The sequence below is a fragment of the Desmodus rotundus genome, chromosome 8 (genome assembly GCF_022682495.2).
Source record: "Desmodus rotundus isolate HL8 chromosome 8, HLdesRot8A.1, whole genome shotgun sequence".
NCBI classification, from domain to species: Eukaryota; Metazoa; Chordata; class Mammalia; order Chiroptera; family Phyllostomidae; genus Desmodus; species Desmodus rotundus.
In genome coordinates, this window is record NC_071394.1 from 111,816,682 (window position 1) to 111,836,267 (window position 19,586).

The window sequence follows — 19,586 nt, forward strand, 5'->3', positions numbered from 1 at the left end:
TTAGCTCCAGGGGTGGGGTTAATTCTCCTAAATTAAATCCATTCATAATTATAAAGACTACAAGTAGTCTTATGTATGTTAAGGTCAGTTTCTGTTGCCAAATAGGTTATGGGAAATCTTTTTTTAAAGGCTTTTGGGTTTTACACTTTCAGAGAGGGGATATAGATGGCTTGTAATAGCTAACCTTTATTATATCATTATCTGTAAACTCCATGAGGGCAAGTGGTTGTTTAGTTTACCCTGTCCTTCCAGCACCTAACTCAGTGTCTGGACTATTCAACAATCGATATTTGTTGAATGAATAAGTGAATGAATGAATGAATGAAGCACATGCTAGGGGTCAGGCACCATTTTAGGCACGTACATTAGCTTATCCCTCCCGGCCACCTATGCAGGAATTACTGTTGATATTTCCTTTTTATAAAAGAGGAGACTGGGAAAGAGGAAAGTTAAGAACTTGTTTCAAAATCATACAAATAAGTGGTGAGCTTTGTAAATGAATTCTAGAGCCCAGTCTCTTAGCCAGTATTCTTTAGTCTTCCCCTAGAATTAATGTGCCTTAAAAGTGGCTTGCAGGAAAATATTCCAGTACCGGAGGTATAGATTTGTGTTGGCATTTTAACCATAGTTCTTCAGTTTTGGTGTACATAAGAATTGTCCAAGGCACTCACCAAAATTTAGCCCCCAAGGCCTCTTCCCCCAGACTCAGATTCAGTACGCCTAGGTGAAGTTGGGTAACTGCATTTCAAGCAAGGTCTCCAGGTAATTTCTTTGGGCCCCTAGAACTTGAGGTCCATTGGGTTTACACACAACAGGCCATAGAACTTAGTAATTAACCGGTGGCTCAATCTTGGTCCTGAATTTACTAGTTGTGGGACCTGGTACCAGTTATTTAACCTCTCTCTGCCGTAAGTTTTTTCATCCGTAAGGTTATGAAGATCAAGTAAGTTAGAGTAAGAGCTATGTGTGTGGGGGATAAGGAAAATAAAGTGTGTAACTCACTGGGTTGATGTGAGGATTCAGTGAGTCATGAGAACAGTGCCGGCACATGGCAAGCACTCGGTGAAGGTTAGCAGCTTCTCTTCCAGTAATGACAGCTGCCTGGAGGACTGGAATCTGCATTTCCACCGGTGTAATGCTCTGTGCAGTCTGTTGTCAGTCTATGCGGAGTCAAAAGAAAATAAATTTCTAGAATTGCATTTCTCTGAACATTCCAGGGCTACTCAGCTAAATCATTTGAGTCATAATTAACTAGCATGTCTCTGAGTCGAATGCGAGATGCTGATGTTCAGGCGATTGCCACAGATGGTGAGGGCTTCCGTTTCTCTGGCAGTACGTTAGTTTTGGGTCTTACTATTGCTTTTGCTCTTGTGTCCAGGTTTCTGTCCATGTTAGAAGAAGAAGTTTATAGTCAAAACTCTCCCATCTGGGATCAGGACTTCCTATCAGCCTCTTCCAGAACCAGCCAGCTAGGAATCCAAACAGGTAAATTTCTTTTTGCATCAATCAGAGAACAACCATCAAGTGTTACTTGCAGTTCACTCTGCATTTATTTGTGTTTTTCATCAAGAAATTGAAGACTGGAGCCAGCACATTTTGCATCTGCACCTCTGTTACTGAGAAGAGCAGGTGCAAATCAGTTCAAACAATCACTGCTCCTACTCTTGGGTTTGCTTAGCTTGCACATTACAATTTTATAGGAGGTGTAAACTACCAGGCAGTTCAGCTCTGTAGTCCATTCCTGGCTGTCTTTAAAGACACTTACGGTCTTCATCAATGGCCTGATATGCCCAGGAATCAAGTTTCAGTCTGGTTTCTGCATCCATGATGTCTGTTTTGTCTATCAAGTTACCATCGTGTATAATGATAGGATGGTGAGTGGAAGACAGCAATCTTGAGTCTCAGGATACGACAAACTTCCCAGCGGGGCCAGGACATCCTTGCCATTGCTTTGAGTCAGCCAGTGGCATCACCTGGCAATTTTGTGAGGATGGAAGACATGTGATTTGTGGAGTCACACTGATTCCAGACAGAGGATCTGGATTTTTGCCTTGGATACTAGGAGAATTGAGAGATGCCAAAACAGTCATTTCTATGTGGCCAATGGGAAAGACAGAGTGCAGAAATTTTTTAAAAAGATTTTATTTATTTATTTTTTTTTAGAGAGAGGGGAAGCGATGGAGAAGGAGAGGGAGAGAAATGTTGATGTGTGAGAGAAAAATTGATTGGCTGCTGCCCATGTGCCCCCATCTGGGGACCTGACTTGCAACCCAGGCATGTGCCCTGACCGGCAATCAAACCGGCTACCTTTCGATTTGCAGGCTGGAGCTCAATCCACTGAGCCTCACCAGCCAGGGCAGAATGCAGAATTTTGATCTTAGAGCTTTTAGTAGCTCTAGGTCAATGTGTAATAGGGGGGCTTGTGGGTATTGCTTCCAGGAAAGATAATTTTATTGCTTTTTTTTTCCTGAAAAGAATTTTACATGAAATACAAGTGACCCTTTTTAGTATACGGTTCTGTGATTTTTGACAAACACACATTACTGTGTAACCACCACTACCATCAAAGTCTAGAAGAGTTGCATAGCCCTGAAAAGTTCTGTTGCACCCTGTGTAGTTCTTTCGTTGCCATACCCTCAGCACTGGCTACCACAATTTGTTCTATTTTCTTTACAGTTCTTATTGTTGTTTGCCTTTTCTAGAAGGTACATAGCTTTTTCAGTATGGCTCCTTTTACGCAGCACAATGCATTCGAGAAGGTGTTTAAGGATTTTTTTTTTTCACGTAGAGCCCAAGTTTGGGTGTAAATACAATTAAACTCCTACAAAGCAGAATACTTAAGGAATGAGGTATTTTGTTTTGGATCAAACCCTTTTTGTTTGCATTCTTGTTACCAAAATCAGGTTTGTGTTTATTTTTTTAACCTTGGGTCATAGAATATCACTGCATGTGTTTCTGACCCCAGACCTGTAGAGCTTTTGGGTCTGTCTGTGCATCTGGCTTGCTTCCTCCAAACCCGAGTTCACTGGGTGTGTTTTCTGTGGTGACTGGGCATATGCCTTTGTGTCTCTGTGATGTTCACTTTATCTTTGTCCTGATTCTGCTAGCTTTCAGATGGCGTTTCTCCCACAGACTCCTCCCTAATCCTTCCCGTGCCTTCTGGCCAACACTGGACCCCCTTTCTTCCTTACTTCCACAGAGCCTTGACTGGATCCTCCCCTTGGTTCTCAAACTTGGCTGCACAGTGGCATCGCCCATGATGGTTTAAAATAATGTTAATTTCTGAGTCCCTTCCCAAGAGCGTGCGATGTAATTTGCCTAGGGTGTGGCCTGGATGTTTTAAAAACTCCCAGGTGATTCTGATATGCAGCAATACTTGAGAACTGCTGGATCATACCACACTTCCCTCATGTTATCCTAGGCCCATTGTTTATGGGTGTCTTCTCTCTCCTATGAGTGTGACTCCTAACTGGTCAGAGACCCAGTTTTGTCACAATGATAATAACTGATACTTCCATTAAGTGCTTGCCTATGAAGTATGCTTCATGTCTTTAAGCTTTAACACAAAGCCTGGGAAGTTGCTGTTTCATCCCCCTTAGTTATAGGGGAGAGTTGCCCAAGACCAGGTCTTGTTAAGTGATGGAAGTGGGTTTTACACCAGGGTTTGTCTAATTCCTGAACACTGTATATTGAATTATGAGCCAGAGCTGTAACCGCTATATTGCGCTGCTTCACTGTGCATTGCAAATGTACAGGCAAGTGCTAGCAGAGGGAATGAGTGAAGGGCACAGTTTCCTCCTTCCAGCAGCGGGGCACCGAAGCTATTCAGCATGGTCCACTTAGTTCTTCTCTGGGGGGTCTTCTGGAGAGACCCTCCCTGTTCAAAAGTCCCCCTGACCCTTGCCTGCTCAAAATGCTTCCCAGTCTGTTCTGCTTCAGCAAATTACCTGTCATGGCACAGAATGGAGAAGGCCGAGGTCATCACTGTCCCTCTGGGAACTGCATGTTTATTCTGTGGTTAAGGTTGTAACCCAGTTCAGCTGGATGGTACTCTCAGTATTACCTGGAGCCATCGGAAACAGGCTCTTCTCCTGTTCCATAATTGCAGTGTGTTCTCTTTGGGGAAAGAAGAGTGCAATCATCGACTTAATAGGCATGTCTGCACATCTGTGCAACTGTGATAAATGACATTCATAATGATGGCTCTGCAGTTGTGCAAGGTACTCAGATGTCTTCAGAATCACCAGAGCTACCTCTTTGTGTAGACTCACTCCAGTGTACTTTGAAATTCAGGAGGCCTGTGTGCTGCAAGGAAAACCGTATAGCCTGGCACTTGAGTATATTCTGAGTCTTTCATGCAGACTGCTATTACTCAGTTAGCAGTGCTGTGGCCTGGAATCTCTCTGTGGCTTGGGTTACTTACTGCATCACTTTCTTGGCTGCTGGGAATGTCCTCTGCACACTGAATGTGGCTGCATTGAAACTTAGGTGAACGTTCTCCCTGGACATCTGCCCGCCCTGCTGTACTGTGTTGTATATGTGACCAGTGTCACTGAAATTGTCTGTGTCCTTCATGCACTCTCACCTCGTCAGCTACAGATCAGCCGCACACTAGCAAAGCAACATCCTATTTCTTACAATGGCTTTAAAAAAGTTTTGTTTGGAAATACTCTCAAACTTACAGAAAAGTTACAAGAATAGAACAAAGAACTTTTGTGTACTGTGTATACCGATTGTTAACATTTTGCCATACTTGCTTTCTTACCCCTCCCCTCTCTCTCTGCTTCTGTTCTATCTCTGTCTGTCTTTCTGTTTTTTCCTAAACTACTTGGAAGTTGCAAACATCACACCCCTTTATGGACTTCAGTGGGTAAAAGAACAAGGCTATTCTCTTACTTAACAGTATAGTTATCAAAGTAAGGAATTTTCATCTTGATGCAAGGTCAAACCTTATTACTTAATCTATAAGCTACTTTCTCTTTTTGCCTCTTACCTCAGTCGTGTGGTTTATAGCACTTTTTGCTCACATCAGGGGGCACATAATGATGGCCTGTCCTGTTTTGTTGGTATGAAGTTTGATCACTTGGGTAAGGTGGTATTTTATGAGGTTTCTCCGCTGCAATGGTACCATTTTCCCTTTTGTAGTAAAAACTTACTTTTGTGGGGAGATACTTTGAAATTATCTGTCTTCATCAGCATTATACTCACAAGGTTTAGCCCGCACAGATGATTCTCCTGAATTGATTATTATATGCTGGCTGCCAGTTGTTTTCCTAACTTCCATCATTCCTTCCTTATTTTTTATGGCCTTCTTCTGTAAGAAGAGCTTTACTTTCTCCCTACTTACTTATTTTTCTTTTCATTTATGATTTTATCAGTATGGACTCAGATATTTTTATTCTGTTCAGTGGGCTGTAATCCATTACTGTCTTTATTATCATGCTCACATTGACCCCATTGCTTTTATTTTAAAGACGACTTCTTTGAGGTATTGGGCAGGAATGGGATGGTCTCATGTGCACTTGGTTCCTCATTGCCTAAGAAAGAAGTCATCTAATACCTTATTTTCCTTCCCTTGGGACAGTCATCAATCCGCCTCCTGTGGCTGGGACGATTTCATACAATTCAAACTCATCTTCCCTTGAGCAGCCGAATGGAGGGAGCACCAGTCCTTCCGGCAAAGGCTCTTCTGGGCTAGAGGCAAACCCAGGTAATCACTTAGGGGACATAACCGAGGGCTGTGAATTGCCTTCGAGGTTCTCTTGTAATCTGAGAAGTGCCAGGAGTAGACTTAGACCAACTACAGGTTGTTCATGTCCAGGATTGGCTAGAAATGACTTTGAGCTGTATTGGGTCGTTATTACTGTGTAACAAACCAACCAAAATGCAGAGCCTTAAAACCAAACCGTAATCTTTTATTATCATAGCTCACTCATTCTGTGTGTTGCCTGGTTGGTGGCTATTCTCAGCTGCCTCATTAAGTCTTGGCTGGGCGTCCCGAGTTCTACCTGTTGACTGCGGCTCTGTGCCAGGCTTGAAAAGAATACTTACACTTGAGCGTCTCTGTTCCACATATTTCTCATCCTCCTGTGATCACTGGGCTTTTTTTTTTCTTTTCCTGGGTCAGAATATGTCCTTATAATGATGTCAGAAGCACCAGAGAGGAGGCAGAAATAGTTTCTTGAAGCCTAGGATACCATTAACTGGGATACCATTAATCCTGCCTCATTTTATCATCCACAGCAAATCACATGGTGAAACTCAGAGTCAGGGGCTGCAGAGATAGGCTCTACTCCTTTTGTAGGTAGAACTGGAAAGTCACATGGCAGAGTGTGGATACCGGGAGGGTAAAGACTTTGGCCATTTGTGTAATCTGCCCCATGGGCAAAAACATCCCTTAATCCTGGAGTTTTGATTTCACAGATAGAGAATGTTTGGAAGGTTGCATTTCTGTCCTCAGGCTTGACTTCAAAGAAATCTTGGATATGAGCAAAGTTTGACCTTAAAGAAGTGGCACACTGAGAGGGGAAGAAGAGGATTTCATAGGAAGCATCAGATTTTCAGTGTGTGTGCCACTGCGCTGTGTTCTCTCTCCCGCTCTCAAGGCAGGCACCCCTCGATCCAGAAACTCTGCCAGCGAGCTTGGGTGTAGCCTCAGATCCTTTCTTATCATAACACTATTGGCAGTCAGTCCACCAAGCTGGGGGCTGAAGAGGCATACACCTCAGCTACAGAATAAATAGTTCACAGTGTTACTTTCGGGGCTTCACAGAATTTGAGGGCTTGGTGGTCGCCTCCAATACAACAAGGAAGAGAGTTACAAAAACAGGAACTCAGCAAAGTTCATTTAGTAATTAACACAGTATTTCTGGGAGCATCTCGCTTGGACAGGGTACTCTACATTGCCCTTCTTTTGAACGAAAGATAGGGAGATCGCTGCGTGGAAACATGCTTAGTGGGATTCACTCCTGAAGAATCAATCAGCTTGGAATATCTAAAATTAAAAGAAAATAATAGTAAAAATAAATATATGATATACAGAAAAAAAGTAAGGAAAAGCATGCACGATGGTAGAAAAGAAGAAAACCAAAAAGCCGCTGAGCAGTCTAACGAGGAAATTGGGAGAAAGTCCTCCTTTTCTTTGCCTGGCCTTTACCAGCATGTGACATGTCAAGAATGGCCCTGCTTACTTTGTGAGGCATCATTTTAAGGCAAAAAAGCATTTTGAGAGATAATGAATAAAAAAAAGACCCATTTCTCTAGTATATTTCAAATATATATAGACATGTATACACAAATACATACCTACACATGTATAAACACACACATATATATGTGTGTGTGTATATATATATAAAGGAGAGAATTAACAGGACCACAAGGAAAAGTAAGTTAACCAACAGTTGAACATGAAGAAACATCTCTGGGTAATTCACAGATCAAGCAGATGAAACTATCAATGATCATATAGAGGTTCTGAAAACATGATCAGCAAGCTCAAATGGTAGTATAGAGATTATTACTCCTGAAAATTGGAAAATACACATTTATTCCAAGAAGACACTACACATTTATAAATAATTGGCCACGTTTTAGGCCTTAAAGCAAGTTTCAAAAAATTTTTGACATTTTGGCATTACATGGACTATGTTCTCTAACCACAAAGGGGCTAAATTAGAGATTAATAATGAGTGATAGCTAGAAGAACTCCTTGCATTTACAAATGGAGAAATTATGCTTTAGTAACTCATATATCAAGTTAAAAATTATCGCAGAAAATAGAAAATATTCAGAATAGATCTGTAGTTGGCAATTATTGGGACCTCCTCCCTCCTTTTCCCCACCGTCCATTGCCACCTCTTTCCTGGGTAAATGCAGATTTGACTTTCATACCCATTAATATTATTAGAAAATTGGTTGGATGAGTCAACATATGTTATCTGTTTTATGTTTAAAATAACCCATTGTTTGCCCTTTTATTTTGATCCTCATAGGAGAAAAGAGGAAAATGAATGACTCTCATGTTTTGGAGGAAGCCAAGAAACCCCGAGTTATGGGGGATATTCCAATGGAATTAATCAACGAGGTCATGTCTACCATCACGGACCCTGCAGTGATGGTTGGACCAGAGGTCAGCAGGGTGAACCTGGGCAGCCAGCTGGTAGAGCCCTTCTGCTCTCCTGGCCAATCTAGTTGTCCGAAATGGGAATGGTATCACTGAGAGCATGCCATGCTACCCTGGTTTGCATTTAACCCGGTGGTCAGGGCAGAGAGGGCAGGAAAAGCTGGTTGGAGAGGTGATTCCCCTTGACAAATATCGTATCACAGGGGAACTTACTAATAATCTCACACTGTTGAAGCCATTTCTCCTCCCTCAACTTTTGTTCTTTTTAAATCCTCTCCTGAAGATATGGTAATTGATGAGAGAGAGAGAGACAGAGAAATGCTATGTGAGAGAGAAACATTTATCAGTTGCCTCTCGTACGCTCCCCGACTGGGGATTGAACCTGCAACTTTTTGGTGTACGGGATGACGCTCCAACTAACTGAGCCACCTGGCCAGGACCTCCCTCAACTTTTTATCTTGAAAAATTTAAACCACCATAAATGTTGCAAAAATTCCATGATAAAGACTTTTTAAATTTACCAGTTATTAACATTACACTACATTTGATTTGTCTGTGTCCCTCCCTCCCTCTCTCCTTTGAACCTTTTAGAATCATTTCAGAATTAAATACAGACGTCATAACATTTTATCCGTAACTATTTTTCCCGTCTCTTGTAAGACTAGACTGTATTTTCACATTAACACAATGTAGTTATCACTATCCGAAAATTTAGCTAGGGTCCAGTATTGTCTAATATGTGGGTTGGCAAACTACAGCCTGCAGGCCAGATCTGACCCACTATCTATTGTCAGTAAAGTTTTATTGAAACATACTGTCTATGTCTGCCTTGCATTACAAGAGCAGCCTTGAATACTTGAGACAGGGGTCGTGTGGCTTGCAAAGTCTAAAATATTTGTTATCTGACCCTTTATAGAAAAGTTTGCTGACACCTCTCCTAAAGATGCCTATACCCAAATTCCTCATGTATCCAAATTATGTCCTTGATAACATTTGTTGCATTTAGTTCTAATCTCTTCAGTCTCTAATAGTGCCTTGCTGAAGAGTCCTGGTCACTAGTTTTGTGTAACATCCCTCCATTTGGATTTTGTCTGTTTGCTCAAGGTTGGATTCAAACAAAGCATTTTGGGTAGAAGTGCTGCCATCACCTCATTTGTTCCCTCCAGGGCCAGGGCACTTTAAGGCATTTGTGACGGGTTCCAGGAAATCAGGAAAGGGCTTGGAGATGATTTTGCAAAACATCTTTTGAAACATTTTTTAAACATGGCTGTGCTAGATTAAAGTATCTATTTTTTATTTGTCATATTTCCTTAGATATTTATTTTATGGTATTAGGATAATTTAGAGAACTGGAATGTTGTAAGAGAAAGATCTCATTATAAAATTGTCCTTTCCATTTCCTTCTAGTTACCCAAACTTGGGGACGAAGGCTGTATGTAGTACCTTTTGTATACCTGTCTTTCAGGGATTTAGGAACGTCACAGATTAGCTGAGCTCAGGTTTTTCAGCTATAAAATGTAGGTGCAGTCACACCTTTCAGAACTTGTTGCGAGGATGTAGTAGTGTACCGGAGTTGGCTCCTACTGGCATGCAGAGCCAGTTGTGAAGTTGCCAGGAATTTTGTGAGCTGGCAGTTTGAGATGACTGCAGTGGCACCTGGTCACCTGTAGACCAATGAAAGCAGCAAGTACTCCCAAGCAGGGCTTTTCTTCCCTGGGGATCTGTTTGATGAACGCTAAACCCACTTACCACCGGGTGGGTTAAATACGATGGGGAGTATAAAGTGCTGACACAGGTTGGGCTGCCTGCTAGGATTGAGAATGGGTCAACAGATACTTCTCCGGAGGAAAAACTGTCCCCCCAAAAGAGGTACTGTCCATATAAACGTGACCACCACCACTGGTCCTGTAATGAGAATTTGGGATCTGTCATCCGGAGGGTCCTAAAGAGCTCAGCCGGAGGGGATTCCTCCAAATCAGGGGTTTGCAAACTGTAGCCCACGAGCCAAATCCAGTCTGCTCCCCTCCTTTTAAATAAAGTTTTATTGGAACGGCTGTTACACCCTTTCATTTGTGTATTATCTGTGGCTGCTCCCACACCACAACAGTGTTGACTAGTTGCCACAGAAACCTGGCCCTTCACAGAAAGGTTTGATGACTCCTGAGATGTACCAAATATCCATGTATATGTCTAACACTCTGATCTCTCAAAATGCTTTACCTACTTTTTCTATTTTGTTTTCATAACGCGCGTTGTTGTTTGGGACCCTGAAAGTCCATAGCTTATTAGAACACAGGAGAGTGCCGCTGTTGCTATGTCCTATCCCCACTGTCTTAAGAGAAGAACTCTGTGTAATTTTTTCCTGTCTCCTGCATCCCAGAACAATTTTTTGTCAGCACATTCGGCCAGGGATGAGGCAGCCAGGCTGGAAGAGCGCCGGGGCGTGATTGAATTTCACGTGGTCGGCAATTCCCTGAACCAGAAACCCAACAAGAAGATCCTGATGTGGCTCGTCGGCCTGCAGAACGTGTTCTCCCATCAGCTGCCCCGCATGCCCAAAGAGTACATCACACGGCTTGTCTTTGACCCGTAAGTGGTGCTTTGCCCTTCCTTCTTTCTGTTTTCCCTTTTTGAACGAAAGAGGAACTACTCAGAAAGTGAAAGTCAGCCATGGTCACCCACCGAATCCCGCTGCCTCTTGTCACACTGGATACAAAGCTACATGAAAAGAATTGCCGTGTCTAAAGCATTAAGATTAATTTTTCAACAATTCATACATTTTTTAATTAATGATAATGAAGCTTTGTGTTTTAAGTTGCTGGCAACTATCCTGTGCTTCATTCACTGTAGCAATGAAAGAATATAAACACTAAGAAGATGCCCCACTTTTTGAGTAGTCAGAGCATCCTTCATCTTGGTGTCTTAACTAGGTATCACGGTTGCCTGGGTCCGCAAGCACTAGGAAAATTATTGGGATTCCAGATGTTAACTTTGAAAATCCATTGCCCAGAAAACCCCCCAAAAAACCCCTAAAGAAGAGTCATAACATTGCCCGGACAAGAGCTAATAATATAAAGTGTTGTACATGCTGTAATTTTAAATTAACTTTTCATTCTAAGAAGCTGTCATACAAAGTGAAATTGTGTAAGTTTTTCATGTGTAATATTTATATAAATGAATCTTTTTGAATGTAAAGATGCTTTCATATATTAAAAAAACCTAAAACAAAAAAACCCTGAACTTTTCTGATTGGCTGCATTTTAACATATAGAGCCCAGTGGCCTGTGTGGGCTGTGATTCACGTGTATGACAGTTCAGAGTGACATGTCGACAGAGAGGAGGTCTGACGGGATTCCGGAGGGCAGGTTTTGGCAGATTGTGTATGTGGGTTTTGTATTCTTCTCCATAATGTTTCTGTACTATTTCTGAGTAAGAGGAGTCTTCAGAAACACATGCCACTTCCGTCCATGACGTTGTGCTCTCCCCCTGACTCCCCAGCATGGGGCCCTTGGCATTGGGTGTGCCCCAGTTCCAGGGCTCTGGAGCACACACTCTGTTCTTTATTTGCAGCCCTCAGGCCATTTTTAGATGGCTGGCATTTTGGTCAGGTGGAATCTCTGATGAAGACTTGTGTAAGCAAGCTTGCTCCAAAACGTCCACATGAAAGAATGGTCTGGTGAGGCAATGGCTAGATAAAGGAGGTTTCCATAGAAACTCAAGAAAAACACTGCCCCCCCCTTTCCTGGTTGGTTAATAAGGAACACCCCCCAAAAGTATATTTATATAACCAAGATAGGTAAAACTTTGATAAAATCTTATTGTTTCAGGAAACACAAAACCCTTGCTTTAATTAAAGATGGTCGTGTTATTGGTGGTATCTGTTTCCGCATGTTTCCATCTCAAGGATTCACAGAGATTGTTTTCTGTGCTGTAACCTCAAATGAGCAAGTCAAGGTAAGAGTAACCCAAGGTCTTAAGGAAAAAGAATGTGGTATTTCTCACTAATGCTGCAGAGCTTGGGAAGGTCTCTGTGGGCCACGTCCAGAGCAGGTTCGAAGTGGAGTGCAGGACTTTCTGAGAATAGTCCTCTCGCTGCGAGTGGCTGTATCTGAGGAGAATAGATGTTCCCCATGTCCACAGGAGCGGTTCTTCGGAGGCTTTGTTGGACCTTGGGACAAGGTGCAGGGACACTGCGCAGCCCCAAATGTCTATGGCAAGTGAAGGATGTTTGAAGATAAATTGCAGTGGTCACTGTTAATTTACACACACACACACACACAGAGCTGGTGGCAGTGAACCCTCAGGAAGGGTATGGTGTGATGTGGATTAGGAAGATGATTTAGGCGGCTCACACTTCAGGAAGATTTCTTATGATGTGGTCCCTGATTGGGGGGTGGGGGGGGGCAGAAACTAGAGAAATTCTATAAGAAGGGAAGCTGTGAAAAATTTCAAATTATGACTATTTCAGAAGTACTCATGCTGGGTTTGGAATGTAATGTTTTTAGAGGGTGGTGTGTGTGTGTGTGTGTGTGTGTGTGTGTGTTTGTAATTTTCTTTCCCAATTATCCTTGGCATAGGTCCTTCCCTCCCCAGGAGCTATGGCTGTTTTATTGGTGTTGTGGTGGGTATCCCAGTCTGGCTGGAATGAACTAGACTCTCAATTGGCAGGAAGAGCTCTGAGCTAGAGGAGGTTGTGTTCTCTTCTGCTGCCCTTAGGAAGATGGAAGGAGGAAATGTGTCTTTAGAATATTACTCATTTGGTAGTTGGGGAGCCCTAAAGAATATCGGTGCGAAATAATGTGGGTGGTGGGTGGTGGAAAGATAAGCAGCTCAGGATTAGATGGCTGCTGAGAAAAATCATGGGAGGGTCTGAGGCAGTGTTGGTCAGTGAAATATCACGTGCCGTGCAGATGTGAGCCACGCACGAGATTCTACATATTCTAGTAGCCACATTAAAAATAAAGCAAAATTTGTTTTGTAAATATGTTTTATGTTGTCCAGTATATTCAAAGTCTTGCCACTGCAAAGGTACTCAGTGTTATGAAGAATTAATTAATTAATTAAGAATTAATGAGACATTCTACGTTCTTTGTTTTGGACTAAGTCTCTGAAATGAAGTGAATGTTACACCTACAGCCTGTCTCGGCCTGGACTAGCCACATTTCCAGTGCCCACTGTGCACAGTGGCCCGTGGTTCCTGTATTGGACAGTGCAGGTTCAAGGCCATTGTTGCCTCGTGCAATGCCATTTACAGAAAACAAAAATAAGTCACTGGAAGGAACTGTTCTGTGTGTGAGGGCTGCAGCTAGTGCTGTGGGTACTTTTGCTTTCATAACAGCTTGACTCTGGTCGTGGTGCTAGTTATAGCCACTGAGGTTATTTATTCTCACATAGCACAAATGGGGCTTTTTGCTTTTGACTCATAATACTGAGCATCAAAGGGGAAAATTCATTAGTCTTATATTTGTCTTTCTGACTGGGAAGGTGAGGTCCCCCAGCCTGCTTGAAACAGACCTCTGGTTCTTTTTCAAGGAATTCTGACAGTGTGTCTTTAGATGGTGCTGTTGTTGTTTCTCACTTTTTTTGTTTCCCTCTAGCCAAAGGGAGAAACAATTCCAAATGCCCAGAGTTTGGGAACTTATTTCAAAGGAAAATTTTGTTTGGCTTTTCATAGGGAGAGGAGCTGGAAAATATGTCCTTGGTTTATAGTTTCAGAAAAAAGATTGCATAATTTTTGTTTTCAAAGAAAGCTACACCAAGCACCTTGTTTGGAAGGGTTGATTAAGGTTGACTTGGACACTTTCAGGGACACCAGAGGGAAACTAAAGGTATTTAATATGAATTGGACGCTTTGTCTTATTACTTTCCAGAAGGGTACTTTATTTATTTATTTTTTCCCCAAACCATGTAATTTTCTAAAGACTTAAAGGAAGGTGGCCAAACATCACAAACCCAGAAGGAAGAACTAGAAAAAAAATCACTTTTTGTAAGCGACTTACAATGGTAGTTTTAGAAAATAAAAATTACTCTTTCAAAACTGAATGGAACGGATGAGTTTGGCAGAAGCCAGTCCTTGGTAACACCTATTTGTGAAAACAGTGTTCATAAGTAGTTTTAAATTTTTATTTAATACATTAAAAATCATGGCTACATTTAGAATTTGTATCCACTCATTTTGGAGTATTGCACTTACCACCACATTTCAGTGAATGCTTTAAGTGGAATTTGTGTGTGAATTTAACACAAGATAATGTTGAAGAATTTGCTTTAAGTTCCTCACCTGGTTTGAGAATATCTTGTCGACTAAGAATTATTTGGATTTGATATTATATGACTGTGCCTCTTTAGAGTTGCCTACCTAATACTCGTTTACCATAAAAAAATATGTAAATAAACACTGGAGTTACCAGACAGATTTGGGAAATGATCCTTGTGGTGGCAAAAATAGAGACGTGCAAACAAGAGTAGTTCTAGGGGGAAAGTCTACACATTTGCTTGTCATTGAATCATGTTGTCAGTGCCTCTTTCACCAGAGAAATATTTAAGCCGCCACTGTTGCCGGTCACAGTGCTAGACACAGAGAGGATTCAAGTGAGAGGACACAACCCCTACTCACAGGCGACTTGGAATATGGAAACAACTTTTGAAGAGGTGACAGATTAGTGGCCACTGATGAAAAATACCTTATGGAGGTTTTGAGTGGCTGTTTACAAAAGAACCATATTGTTGTTCTTGAGTAAATCACTGGATCGTGAGAGAAGGGGAGGAAATTTATGATGCTTACAAGATAGAGGTATATACGGCAAAGGCCTCGCTCTCTTCCACCAGCCACACCTGGGTTACACTAAATCCCATCAGAAAACACGTTTCCTACTCATCACTGGGTGTTACTCTTTCTCTGCCCAGGCAGCTCCCTTCGCATAGCCAACCCTTCTTTTTCCTCCAGTTTTTTTCATGTTTCTTTAAAAATAATTTAAAATTACATGGGTCATACACACAAACACATTGTCAATAAAACAAAAACCCTACTGTCCCTCCCAGTCCCTGCCGTCCCACTAGTGGGTGTGCGTCCTGGGTGCAAGAGGCAACTGTGTGCTTTGTCGTCGTTGTGTACATCAGTGGCATCCATACTGTACATACTTTAAAAAGCTTTCCATGATTTCCAGGGGTCCTTCAACCTTAGTGCTCTCAGTAATTATTTAAATTTATATTCAGATCAATTAAAATGAAATACAATTTAAAATGAAACGTTTTCATCCCTCAAGTACTCCGTAGCCACATGCGACTACTGGCTGCCGTGTAGGCCAGGAACACGGCCATCATTGCAGAACTGTCTGTTAAACAGCACCGATTCAGAGCTGCCTTATTCTTTGTCCACAGTATTTCACAGTGCGGATGCATCATAATTTGTGTAGTCATTTTCCTGTTCACAACATGTATGGTTTTTTCTGTCATTCATCAATGCTCTGTTTAGAAATGGTTCTCTAGAGTTTGAGGAGTAGAAGGGCTGCATGAGTGCACATGGCCACTCTAATTAAAAAAATGTATCTCCCGATTCCCCTTTTCCATGGATTTACCAATTTACGTTTTCACCAGTGGTGTGCGAGAGTACCATGTCGCCCTATCCTTACTAACACTGGGTACCATCAGCCTTAAAGATACGGCATGCTGTCCAGTGCAATACTGCTTCTCCTGATAGAGTGGTGTGATTACTATTGAGGTCACATGATGTTTTTATATTTGTCAGTAATATTTAGTGCTTGTTCCTTTCCTTTGACAGTTTTTTAAGGTTGTCTCTCTTTTTTTTTTGGTATTGCTCCTATAGATGAGATTTATATATTCTTGATATTACATCTTTACATGGTACAACTATACCCTTCCCATTTGTCATTTGTTTTTTGTTTAGGGCATCTTAAATTGCTTCGGATATCTTTAAGAAATTTAAAAAGTTGAAGTAGTCTAGTGAATAATTAGTCCTTTCTTTTATGCTTTTGCATTTTATGTTTTCTTTAAGAAGCTGTTTAGTACCCCTAGGTGATAAACGCACTTTTCTATCTCTTGTATAGGTTTATTTTTCCTTACATTTAGATTTCCAGTCCATCTTCTTACCTTGTTGTCCATTTGACTTACTCTTTTAAGGCCTGCCTTAAACATCTTTTTTACTTTCTATATCCTCTTCCTTCTCCTCCTTAATTATTTTGTAGCCTTTTCCTCTATGATAGGTACAAATACATCACTCTGTATCAATGCTGTGCAATAGAAATATATTGTGAGCCTCAAATGCAACCCACATATGTAATTTTAAAATTTCTAGTATTCTCTGGCTGGTGTGGCTCAGTAGATTGAGCGCTGGCCTGCGAACCAAGGAGTCCCTGGTTCAATTCCCAGTCTGGGCACATGCCTGGGTTGTAGGCCGGGTCCCCAGTAAGGGGCATGTGAGAGGCAACCACACATTGATGTTTCTCTCCCTCTCTTTCTCCCACCCTTCCCCTCTGTCTAAAATTAAATAAAATTTTTTTTCTAGTATCCATATTTTTAGAAAGTAAAATTAAACAGGTGACTTAATTTTTGTATTCTATGTTTAAGTTGATATGCCCCAAATATTGTTATTTCAACATATAATAAGTATAATTGTTATTTATAAGAATGTATTTCCTGATGTGTATTTTACACTCTGATACATCTCCATTTGGACCAGTCACATTTCAGTTGCTCGAAAGGCACTTGTGGCGAGTGGCTTCCATATTGAACAGTGCAGCTCTATACATAATTATGTATTTATGTCATTATCGTCCCCATTTAATTATCTTCACCTCAAGGAGAGAGTTATTTCATTCATTATTTTATTCGAGTTTTGCCCAGACTCACAGTGTGTCAGTATTGTGATATGTTTGGGAAAAGCTACAGTGTCCTTAGGTGACATCAATAGAAGGATAATTTCCAGAAGAGGGAGACTTCTAGCCTCACATGCGATAGAAAATTAGACCAAACGACTTCTAGAGATCCTTCTAGCCTCAAGGTACTATAGTTCCAAGAGATCATACCTTATAACACTTTAGAGTTCTTTTGAAAAGTATGTCATCAAATTCTAAAATATTTATGTGAAGGTATTTGTGTCTGGATGCTTGAATTTACTTTCACCTCTTTTTTTTGAGGTTCTAAAACAATCACTTCAAATTTATAGATTTTCTCTAAGCTTTATACATCACTGAAAAACTTGGTAATTGCATTTCGTTTTTCATATTTTAATTGTTAATTTATTCAACATTGTTTACTCGCATTAGTTACTGCCTAATGTCCTCTGGCTCCCTCAGAGATCTGGGCTTCTCAGACCTCATTAGGAAAGGTTGGATAAGAGCAAGTTGAAAATCCCATGTATGGGATGATACAGTTGAGGAATTGCTGATTTGTCGTATGCAGGAAACACTCGGGTTAGTTAACATTCCAGTAAAGAGATCAGCACTTTGTATTCGCATTGCTCCTTTCGTCTCAGGTTCTCACATACTGTGAAGATAAGTAGAAATTCAGAATCCATATTTACTCCCAAAACTTCTTTATTAATACTCAGGAAGTAACCTTTGGATTTGAACTGGCAGTTTGTAGCCTTCGCGTAGTTATTTCTCAAAGAACCAGAAACTTGTATTTCTAAATGATTATATATCAATTCAAGGATTTTGAATGTTTTGGTTTTTAGTTCATTTCAAAGTTCAGAAATACAAGACGGGGTACTAGTACTATATTGGTAAAATCAGTACCAAAGTAAAAATTCCTGAACTTGCCAATATTTCCTGATGAATTTGTAGGACTTATTTTTTTTTTCCTTCAGAACCTAATATATTGGTCTGTACACTAATTTCCACCTAGGGCTATGGAACGCACCTGATGAATCATTTGAAAGAATTTCATATAAAGCATGACATCCTGAACTTCCTCACATATGCAGATGAATATGCAATTGGATATTTCAAGAAACAGGTACGTTTTTCACTGCGCAGCACGATCTGTCATACTTTTCTTAAACAGGCACTCAGGTAGCCTTCCTTCACCTGAGTTGCCCACCCCCTGCACCCTCCAGCGTTTTCTACTTAGAAGAAGGACATACCATTTATTTTGTAAGCCTCAAGCCAGAAGTAAGCTCCAGACCGGATTAGAGGGTATGACCAGCACCATAGTCGTACTAGGTAAGTATTTGCTGAGTGAACGAATGTCATGTACCAGTGAAGGGTGATATTGCGTCCTGCCATTCTAAATTACGGTATCTCCAGTCTAATGAGAAACTTTTCGGGGTGAGTCATGTTCTCCATGTATGAGGGAAATAGATCCAGTCTGTGCAAAGGCTCTCTTCACCGCAGAGAAGAAATTCTCACATTTAGAAATAAGCTCCAGACAACTCTTGGTTTACACGGGTAGAGGTGTCCAACCTTTTGGTGTCTCTGGGCCACACTAGAAGAAGAAGTCTTGTCTTGGGCCATACATTAAATACATTGTGACACACACAAAAAATCTCATAATGCTTTAGGTAAATTGACGATTTTGTGTTGGGCCGCATTTACAGCCATCCTGCATGATCCGCGGCCCACGGGCAGCAGGCTGGGGGATGGGCTGCCTTCTCGGTCCTTTCTCATCAGAAGTTTTCCACTTGGCTTTTTAAGGACTATTCTTTGCATATTTATTTTTACAGTGCTTTGTAGTTCCTATGCATTTTTTGCTTAATCTGACTGCACAAGTAATGTATAGTTATCGTAGAAATTTTGGAAGAAGAAAAATTGCTCATAATTCTACCACCCAGAGAAATTTAATATTAATTGTTAATGTTTTGATATATACCCTTCTAATATTTTTTCTGTGTGTTTGTGAATGGATGTGTGTATATCAATATAAAAATTGGCTAATACTGTCATTGAATTATTTGCCTTTTTACTCAGTGTATTCTGATTATTTTTATATGACTTTTGATAGTTCTCTGAGATCTTGTTGTATAAATTGAAAATAGTTTATTAAACGAATACCACCTGTTGGGACATTCAGGCATTTCGTGTATGTCAGTGTGTGTGTGTTGCCCTCGTCTATGGTAATTTGCTTTGAATAAATGTCTAGAAGCAGAGCTGCTTCCAGGCGTGTTTAAGGTTTTGTTATGCGTTGACAAATACTGAAACAATTTCTGTTCTTGTCAGCAGTATAGAAGAGGGCTCAGGAAATTAGTCGATAATTGAAAATAGGTTTTTTACCCCTGTCCTTGGTAACGCATTGTATATGTTTGCATTTATTTGGTCATTGTGAGGTTTGACTTGTTTTTCCTTGTTCATTGACCCTTCGTATTAAATTTTTTTGAATTGCCAATTCATTGTAATTTGCCTTTCTTTCTATTAAAATATTTAATTTTACATTGATTCATATGAAAACTCTTTGCATTTACAGATATTGACCTTTTATGATTTCCCCTGCTTTGTCATGTTTCAAC

The 19,586-nt window shown here is 40.8% G+C and overlaps 1 protein-coding gene across 2 annotated transcripts in view; it reads left to right on the forward strand.

Moving 5' to 3' along the window:
- KAT2B (lysine acetyltransferase 2B) overlaps nucleotides 1-19,586 on the forward strand; it is a 93,138-nt gene that overhangs the window by 60,328 nt on the left and 13,224 nt on the right. For both annotated transcript variants that reach the window (XM_024565806.3, XM_053929699.2), the window contains exons 7-12: nucleotides 1,379-1,485; nucleotides 5,585-5,710; nucleotides 7,995-8,131; nucleotides 10,506-10,714; nucleotides 11,953-12,079; nucleotides 17,990-18,100. In XM_024565806.3, coding sequence (XP_024421574.2) covers nucleotides 1,379-1,485; nucleotides 5,585-5,710; nucleotides 7,995-8,131; nucleotides 10,506-10,714; nucleotides 11,953-12,079; nucleotides 17,990-18,100 — 817 coding nt within the window. The remainder of the gene's footprint in view (nucleotides 1-1,378; nucleotides 1,486-5,584; nucleotides 5,711-7,994; nucleotides 8,132-10,505; nucleotides 10,715-11,952; nucleotides 12,080-17,989; nucleotides 18,101-19,586) is intronic.